Raw genomic sequence first — 9572 nt, forward strand, 5'->3', positions numbered from 1 at the left:
TTGGCATTAAGCCGTTATGGGAATGTGTTTAATTAAAGAAGCACAGACATGGTCAAATAACTTATCTGAGGTCATTTGCGAAAGGCAAAGTCGTATAAAAAATGAGCAGCTATGGCAGGGGTCAGGAACCTTTTTGACCCAAAGAGCCATAAATGCAAAAAATGGTTTAAAAAGAAATTGAGAGAGCCACATCATATATTTTCAGACAAAATTGAAAAAGCTGCCAAACACGCTCTCTAGACAAAAGCTAATTCTTCAGCACATTTGATTTCACTGTGTGTCATTTGATGATTTAATCAAATGTATGAAATGATAATAATGCCAAATCCTGTGTCCCAAATCAATGTAAATATGTAATTTACAATTTGTCTTCCACCTTCAGTTAAGAGTGTTGAGGCAATTTCTTTCCGTGAAATTTGTCATTAATAACGGTTTCAAAACAATTGCTTGCAAAGTTCTTTTGTAAGAATGTCACAAATTACTGCAAACGATAAGCATATCGTCATATTCACTTTCGGTGTAGACTGCACTGAGCGAGAGAAAGAGAAGGAAGTGCCTTGCGCTGTGTGCAGGGATCCGCCCACCTGTACTGCTCACCCAATCAAAGATGTTTGCCAGCGTTTTTATTTATCAGTTTAAATGGTTTCTTATCGAACTTCTGCATTAAGTTGCTTCGGCTTTATATGGACCAAAATCGGGATGAAATCACTTGACTTTGGAACGCCACAGAGAGATGTGCAATAGTTACATTTTATTTTGGAGCCATATGTACTCATGAAAAGAGCCATATATGGCTCCCGAGCCATAGGTTCCCTACCCCTGAGCTATGGTAATACAGCTCTTACAGCAAACGTAATTTTTTTCATCCTGATGCCGATACTCAATTGCTGAGTAGTCATTGATACCAATGCCAAATTCTGACACTATTATCGTATAAAATTCATATTCCTCTGCAAAATAGAAACATGACCTGCCACATCATTTTATATGGCCCACGTGGTGATGTCAAGAAAGGCATGAGAGAAAAATGAGCTGCATCTTGTAAAACTATGACTTGCAGTTTTAAATATGTCCACTGGGTGTCACAAAAGCCAGGCGCCACTCCCAAAGCACCCACTGTAATTGTATTTGCTGACTACCATTAATCAACCAGAGAACATTTTACCTAACCTAAGGACACACTATTTAAGCTGATGTGAAAAATAAAATATACAAATAGAAATAGCACCTGGGTGACTTTGCAGAAGCTTAAAGAAACATTAGCTCATTTTCAGAATAGGTATGAAATCTAACAACAGAGATCCCAAACTCAGCTGACATTTTTATAGAAATAATTATAAAAAGCAGAAAAAGTTTTACATTATTAAATCAAACATTTAAATTAGTGTTTTTCAACATAGATACCTGGTAACAGTGATCGCCCATCCCTACCTATAATCTAGCACATCTGCTGACTGGGCGCCAGCAAGTTTTTGGTAATTGGAGATGTATGCTTGGATGAGCAACGTCAGCCCAGTGTGTAAAGTGTCATTGCAGCACTGGGAACGCCAGGGACCATTGTCTCCCACCTGCATGTATAAACTTGCAGAGGAGCAACAACATAGCCAAGCCTTGCACTTGCGACCCGACTTGGCTTTTACATCCTTGTTGGTATAAGGATGAAAGCTTCACATCAATTCTCTTCCAATAGAAAAACAACAGTTTGAAAAAGAGTCGCAAGGGGAAAAACATCATAGAGAGCATCAAGTGCACCTGCTTTAAGAGACCCTTGGCAATGAAGATTCGAGTGGTTCAGATCTGGGGCTTCTTGACGACAGTACTGGGTTGGATCTTCGTGGCATGCACCATGGCCATGGAGGGCTGGAAGATCACCTCTATAGGGGGGATGGGAGGTTCCTCTATCTTAAAAGTGGCTTGGTACTGGTCCAGTCTTTGGAGATCCTGCTTTACAGATTCAACAGCTGTAAGTAACTGCTACGACTTTCCTGTGCTTTGGTCCGTGGAAGGTAAGCATCTCGCTGTCTGAAGAGCCTGAAAGTCTACCTTAACCAGAATGTTGATTATGTGTCTTGTTGTGCAACTCCAGGCCACATTCAGATTGTCCGAGGTCTGCTGATGGCCGCTCTGTCCTTGGGTATGCTGGGCTTTGTGCTTAGCTTGTTGGGAATGGAATGCACCTTTATTGGTGGGAAAGAAAGGTCAAAATACAAGAAGATCTACACTGGCGGTTTTTGCCACATAATCAGTGGTAGAGTCTCTTTTCTATACTATTCATGTAATTATAATCATTTTAGGTAGAACTTTTGAATGACAGTATAAGATTTTGATTAAACAATTGAATTTGACAGTACAGTAATCCCTCATTATAACGCGGTTTACTTTTCAAGGTTTTGTTACTTCATGGGTTTGTAACGTGCATGGTTATCTGCATTCTTATTGGCTAAACAGTCTCTCCTGCTTATTATTTTGAGGGCACTGTGTTTATTTGTAAAAGCAAAAATAAAAAATAAAAAACAGTATTTCTATTTATTAAACAAATGCTTGCACCTGTAAATATGGTTTGTTTTTGCTTTCAGTGTATAGTAGCATATTTAATTCTCTTATTAAAAGAAGGTTTCTACTTAACAGATTTTTCTTATCATGGAATAGAAACCCCGCAATAAACGAGGTATTACTGTACTTAAGAGAATGTTTATGATTGTGGTCGAAAACTAACAGTTATCTATATTAGTTTCTGTGCATGTAACCAGGTTTACTTAATAGTTTAAAAAACTATGTATTAAAATAGAGGGTGGGGGAATACAACGAATAATACTTAAAATAATCTAAACTGCCCATAAACAGGATGGTGAAAATTTTACATGAAAACATTGTCTCCCCTGTAACAAATGTATTTTATCACATACTATAAGTAGAGTAAATCACAATTTAACACCCCGAGGGTTGAAAACTGCAAAGTATTGTTCATTTGTCGCAATTAAATGACATAAACATTCTTCAGTTGTGCCTATCATTGCAGCTGTTGGGTTTTGTGATTAGGTAGCCTGCGTTAGTGAGTTTTATGTTCTTCGTTTTTGTTTAAAACCAGTTGTATGCCAACGCCAAATTGTTGATTAGTTATGGCTATGCTGCCAAAGATAATTAGGTAATGTTTTGGGGTGTGTCAACATAAACCTGTATTCCATGGAATGGAATGTTACCTTCCATTTACCCTGTACCTAATGCTAGTTAAATCCCATCTTTACGTTCACACACACACACACACACACACACACACACACACACACACACACACACACACACACACACACACACACACACACACACACACACAATAAAAAAATCTGTTGTTAGATTTAAATACCAGCAATGTGACGCTAAACAAAAAGCTAGGGTCAAGTCAAGTCATGTTTATTTGTATAGCCTTTAATCACAAAGAGTCTGAAAGGGCTGCACAGACCACAGATTAATGCAAACCACAGACTATTATTACACCATCCGCTGATCTAAAACCTACATGAGGGCAAGGAAAAACTCAAAAACCTCAACATGAAGAAAATTAGGATAATCCCCCTTCCAGGATGAGCAGGCTGCAATGGATGTTGCAATAACAAATAATACACAGATATCGTCAACAGGATATATATGTCATCCATAAGAATAAAAATGTGTTTTAAGCCTAGATTAAAACAGTTCCACTGAGGTTGCAGATCGAATCTCGGGGGGAAGAGCATTCCACAGCACAGGGGCTCGAATGGAGAATGGTCTCGAACCTGCGGATCTCTTCTTGGCTCTTGGGATCACCAGTAGAATTATTTTGAATGAAGAGAAATAGGGTTACTCTTTTAGCTGTAAATTAATGTGGGTCTCTGTTTATTTAGGAAAGTTAGTAGTTGAATTAGTAGTAGTGGTGTTAGTGAGTTAGTCCGTTACAATTTTTCTATTTCTGTATATATTGACCAAATGCATGTATGCAAGTTTTAGTCAGAACTTAAAAATTATATCTTTATAGGAAACATGTTTGTCAGGGGAACTGCTACTGTGCAACATGTGTACGAAAGTATACACCATATTCCATTATTGTTTCTGTCTGCAGGTTTATTGTCCACAACTGGATACGCTGTTTATGCACAGTATGTCTCTGTAGAATATTTCAACCCAAACTTTAACGGTCTCAAGTACGTAACCCATGTATAACTAACCATGAAAATTGTCCGAAACGAATTATACCTTGATATCTTTCTTTAGGTTTGACCTCGGGACGCCGCTATTCCTTGGCTGGGTCGGCTCCGCCTTTCAAATGGCCGGAGGTACCTTTTATCTATGGTCTGTGTGCAGGCCACTTTGTAGTCAAGACGTCACGTGAGTCTAGATTTAACAATTTTGTAACGTATCACTTGGATTTAGTATTTAGAATAGGTACAGGGAATAGGGATACAACACTGTTTGTATTATTTTTCTAATCGAGAGATGCTATTTTTAGGACTGTGACTGCAAATTTGGCTAAGTCGACTACAAAAGACACCCCTCATTTATAAGAAGTGATAATTTACCTAAAAAAACATTTGAAAGGGACACTGTGTAATATTTGACTTAGCTTTTGATGATTATAACCTGGTAATAACGTGGCAACGACAACAAAAGTATATCAAAATCGTAGCTCTTTGTGGCAATCAGTACCAAAAAGTCAGTGGCGAACTGCATTTCACACCTAAGCCTTCAGTGGTACTACATCTGAATCAATAACAATTATATGGCTAAAAAATATTTACTGCAGCTACAACTTTGACACATAAAATGCACCAATAATAAACTAATAAAAGGCAACATTTTTTTAAGATAAAGCCACAATTTACTCACCAAAATGATTTCTATCTGTACACAATAATCTGTGCATACGTTTTTAGTCTCAAATCCAGCTACCAACCTTCCTCTGCGGAGTTTGCATGTTCTCCCCGTGCTTGCGTGGGTTTCCGCCGGGCACTACGGTTTACTCCCACATTCCAAAAACGTGCATGTCAGGTTAATTGGCCGGTCCAACTTGTCCCTAGGTGTGAATGACATGCGAATTGTCTGTCCCTGTGTGCCCTGCGACTGGCTGGCAACCAGTTCAGGGTGTCCCCCTGCCCACTGCCCGGAGATGGCTGGGATGGGCTCCAGCACTGAGGATCAGCGGTACAGATAATGGATGGATGGATGGACGTTTTTAGTCAATTTTGGGCTGAAAATGTCTGTTTCACACGGGAATACTTTACTTTTTATTTTGAAAAGAATTGTGATACTTCCGTTACCGCCCCCAAGCCATTGATAGTTTGGGAAGCCGCTGACTTTTCCTAAGGCCGGTTAGCAGGCACTGACTTGCTAAATCAGAATCTGATTGGCCAAACCAACACTTCTGTTATGCCTCAAGGCCTGCACAATTTATTGTGAAGGCCTCCGGGTAGATTTCTGACCTGGCAACAAGCCTGCCTGAAATGTGATTGGTTAAATGCTTAAACATTTAGCAAAAATCTGGAAGAAGCGCAGCAAGGGGGAACCAATGAAAAGAAGCTGACACAATTTGGTATTATTTAATATGGACAAAATATGATCAGCATCACATGATTCATATATTTTAAATTCAGCAGTAAAGGCCTTGCTGTACCTAACAGCCTACCAATGCAAAAAGTAGGTCTAAGTTTAAAAAAAAAGGTGATGACTACTGGTGTAGTGCAATCAAAGACTAGTACTACAAAGCACAATCAAAAATACAAACCAGGTAGACTCAATGAGACTAAACGGCACTATTTTTTATTTGCCTCATGTTATGTAAAATAAATACAAATTTCTAAACCTACAAGTATCTATAAATACAACTTTATATGATATTTAATTCATTTTGGCTTATTATTCCAATTATTTTTTTTTCTTTACTGAATAAAGTTTTTTTTTTACTTCTAGGAGACGCTAAATAATACACAGTGTCCCTTTAAAGTAGGGATGTCAAGCCCTGGTTCTGGGGCCGGTTCCAGACTTTCTGTTCTCAGGTGGCCCGAATCAGTAAAGGAATGTCAACTTAAAATGTATTGCTTAACATAGTTTTTCAGTATTATTCTTTATCCTTCAGCCCGCATTGGCAACCCACCCTACATATCATAATCATGGATGACAAGGGACATTTATTCACAAACAATGGGGAAACAAAAAAAAGATTTTCATGTTTGGCTTCGCATGCGTTACACCTGAACCCACTCACCAAGCTGTACCAACTCAAGATGGAGCTATGAAAAAATATAAACTGTTTGCCCAAATTATCATCCAAGTTTGAAATGGATACAAAATAAATGCTAAATTATAGTTTTAGCAGTGCATGGGCAATAAAATTAGACTACATCAGATCAAACTACTAGGCTGGGCCTACTAAAGCCAGGAGTATACCCTTTGATGTCCCCCTAATAACCTTTGATGAAATTACCTAGAGACTCGGTTCTTTTTTGACATACTCGGAAATTTATAGCGGCCCGGATTAAATCGTCCAATAGACTGAGTCTGGCCTCCAGGCTGTACGTTTGACATCCCCGCTCTAAGAATTCTTCAGAACAACTGAGAAATACAAATACCAATAGGCAACACTTTTTTGGTGTACATCTTTACAATTGTTAATACAGTATCTTAAATTTCATATAAATCTTATCAAGCTATTATGTAAAGCTATTTTTGTAACTGACTTGGGGGATTCTCATAAATCACATATATGTGTCTTTGTTTCTAAGCAGAGTGATAAGCCGACAAATGCCTGATGTAGAAAAAGGCCCCGAAACCAAGTCCACCACGGAGCTGTCCACGGTGACAGGAATCACCTCCAAGAGTGAACTGTCCTCTGTATCGGAACTGTCATCACAGCGTTCCAACTTGTCTTCTATTTCCTCACGATCCGGAAGCTCAGCCAAGTCGAATACACGGCGCACAAACACCTCTGCTGGATCGGTGACTGGTTCTGAGTCTGAGGTCTTGTCGAAATACAGCACTTCAACTATATCGGGCTCACGGAGCATCAGCAGCAGTCAAATGTCATCCTTGTCTGGCAGCAGGAGTCGGGCAGCAGCATCTTTCCAAAAGAACTCCTACATTTGAGTGGCAACCACTTGTATGATGACTTCAAAGATTATTGTGCTGCCTTTTTGGAAAGTCAACCCAAGGAATTGCCTAAAAATTGAATGCGGACCAGCACATGGACCGGAAGCATGTCATCATCTGCATCAACCCGCCATGAGACGGGAAGCTGCGTTGTTTGTTTTGGACTTCATGAACAATTTTACATGCTTTTATTGTTGTTTTTGACAAAATTTTGTTACGCACTGCAACATCTATTGCAGCCCGGTCATCCTGGAAGGGGGATTACATCTTGTGTAGCCCCTTCTCAAGGTTTTTTATTCTTCTCATGCTGAGGTTATGAGTTTGAATTGTAATTGTGGCCTATCCAGATCTTTGAGACATTTTGTGATTAAGGGCTATACAAATAGATGTAACTTGACTTGTGACATGTTTTATGGCCCCCCACTAGTGTAAACATGCCCTTTTGATACTTATTACCGATACAGACTCCAGAGTCACAAGCATAAATTTCAGGTAAAAACTCAATGTTGTCTTTGTACAAGCTTTACCGGATTTAAAGCCACATTAAACATGCATAGAAATGAAAATGAACCGTATTTATATACTGGAGGATAACGCTCATCCCTAATTTTTGAGTAAAAATCAGTATAAAATGTTGTTTCACTTTTTCTCAGCTCCAACTTTTCGGTTGGATGTAATACGAATCGGACCCGGAGTGCGAGCAGCGATGAGAGTACCGAATTCTAACCCCTGGACCATATAGATGCCATGTGAAAAGGGATTAGATCTTATCTATTTTTAGTCGGAACGAGAGACAAATGTTAATTTTGTTTTGCATTTCACATGTTACAATGACAATAAATTCTATTTTCTATTCTCCTTTCCCATTATGAACATTATAATTGACACATGTTGTTAAACACGTGTAGCCATGATTAAAATAATTTATTGAAAACTTAAACTATGAAAACAATACCAATAAAAAATGTACTATGTAATTATTTAATGCCTTTCAAAGTCTGATTCATCATCAGATACACCAAAGAGTTGTTTGCCATTAATTTATCATCTAACAGGATACTTTTTGTTTCCTCTATTTGCTAACATCCTTCTCTGGTACCATGACTAAAAAGAGTGTGATGATGTGTTCAAATCGAATACCTTTTCAAATTGTAATTTTATTACTGTTGGTCCAGTGGTTGGGATTCAGGCTCTTACCGCCACGACCCGGGTCCAGTTCTAGTTTCATCCAGTTGTTTACAATTTTGGTCAGCCATATAAGTCAAATATCTTTGGATCATGTGAGTATTAAAGATAGCGATTACAAAGACAAGCACATATTTTCTACTGTGCCAAAAAGAAAACGCGAATGAGGGCTGCTTCACGTAAAATGTGAGCCGTATATTTCTAGATGATAGCACCAAGGCAACCATTCTATGGAGAATAGTGCCATATTGCAACACAGATGTGTCTTCTACTGTTGTTGTCAATGGTTTTTGCTGCACTAATGGACAAATTTGGATTTGCTTGTTATCGTTCTGTAGAGATTAAAAGAAACTCGGGCGACCTGACATTGACACCGATGATGCCTAAAGAAACGTGTAGCTTTTTTTGGTAGCTAAATAGGATGTATAAATTGAGCATTTCATTTGTGGGTGAAAAAGTTTAAATATCGTGAGAACAATGAAAATGTTAAATAAAGTAACATATTGCCAAACCTCATGTTTTGCTCCCATTATGTATTTTATGACCAATAATGGCAAAAACATGGACTAATTGAGTGTTGTAAATATGTCGTATGTGTTTTGTATTTAGAGAAGATGCATCGTCAAACAGAACAGTACGCCATTTTCCTTGGGGCTGCCATAAAAAAACAAAGAAAAAAAAAGAATAAGCCGCTCCATATTTAAATCTGCAGGGTTTAAAATGAAGCAAAATTACACAAAATGCTGTGTTTGGATGTGTAAAGCAGGGGTGGCGAACGCGTGGCTTTAGAGCCGCATGCGGCTCTTTGCCTCATCATATTTTCTATATACTGTGGCTCTTTGCCTCGTTTCATGTTTAGTTTTTTCCCCCTCTTAAAACACACTTGAATCCATTAGAGTTAATAACAAATAATAAATAATATTTTGAAATTAATTTGGCAGATTTGTTGTTTTTATGCTGCTCGGGACACATAACTGACTGCCAATCATCTGCGTAGGTTACGTCTAATGCCGGTCAGTGTGTGGTGTGGCTCTTTGACTCTCACGGTTAAAAATGTCGGCTCTTTGTGTCAAACTTGTTCGCCATCCCTGGTGTAGAGGTTCATACATGATACTTTTCAAAGAACTTTTAAGTTGACCTAGAAATTAGGGTACAAACAGAAAAAAACCTGTTTACTATACACACACACACAAATATATATATATATTTATTTCTATTTTTTTTGGACAATGCCAAAGTATTACGATTATTTTTCGCCAATACTTGCACCC

At 38.3% G+C, this 9572-nt stretch overlaps 1 protein-coding gene across 2 annotated transcripts; it reads left to right on the forward strand.

Moving 5' to 3' along the window:
* Window positions 1-1546: 1546 nt before the first annotated feature.
* Window positions 1547-7883, forward strand: cldn10e (claudin 10e). 2 transcript variants are annotated; one of them, XM_088329805.1, is made up of 5 exons: window positions 1547-2006; window positions 2087-2248; window positions 4097-4178; window positions 4249-4362; window positions 6753-7883. In XM_088329805.1, the coding sequence occupies exons 1-5, from the start codon at window positions 1775-1777 to the stop codon at window positions 7111-7113; spliced, it is 951 nt and encodes a 316-aa protein (XP_088185931.1). In that variant the 5' UTR covers window positions 1547-1774; the 3' UTR covers window positions 7114-7883. The 2 variants fall into 2 exon arrangements, with proteins under 2 accessions (XP_088185931.1, XP_088185932.1); XM_088329806.1 differs by having other exon boundaries at window positions 6756-7883.
* Window positions 7884-9572: the final 1689 nt, after the last annotated feature.

The sequence above is a fragment of the Urocampus carinirostris genome, chromosome 3, assembly GCF_059441175.1.
Source record: "Urocampus carinirostris isolate Australia breed hairy pipefish chromosome 3, RoL_Ucar_1.0, whole genome shotgun sequence".
NCBI lineage: Eukaryota > Metazoa > Chordata > Actinopteri > Syngnathiformes > Syngnathidae > Urocampus > Urocampus carinirostris.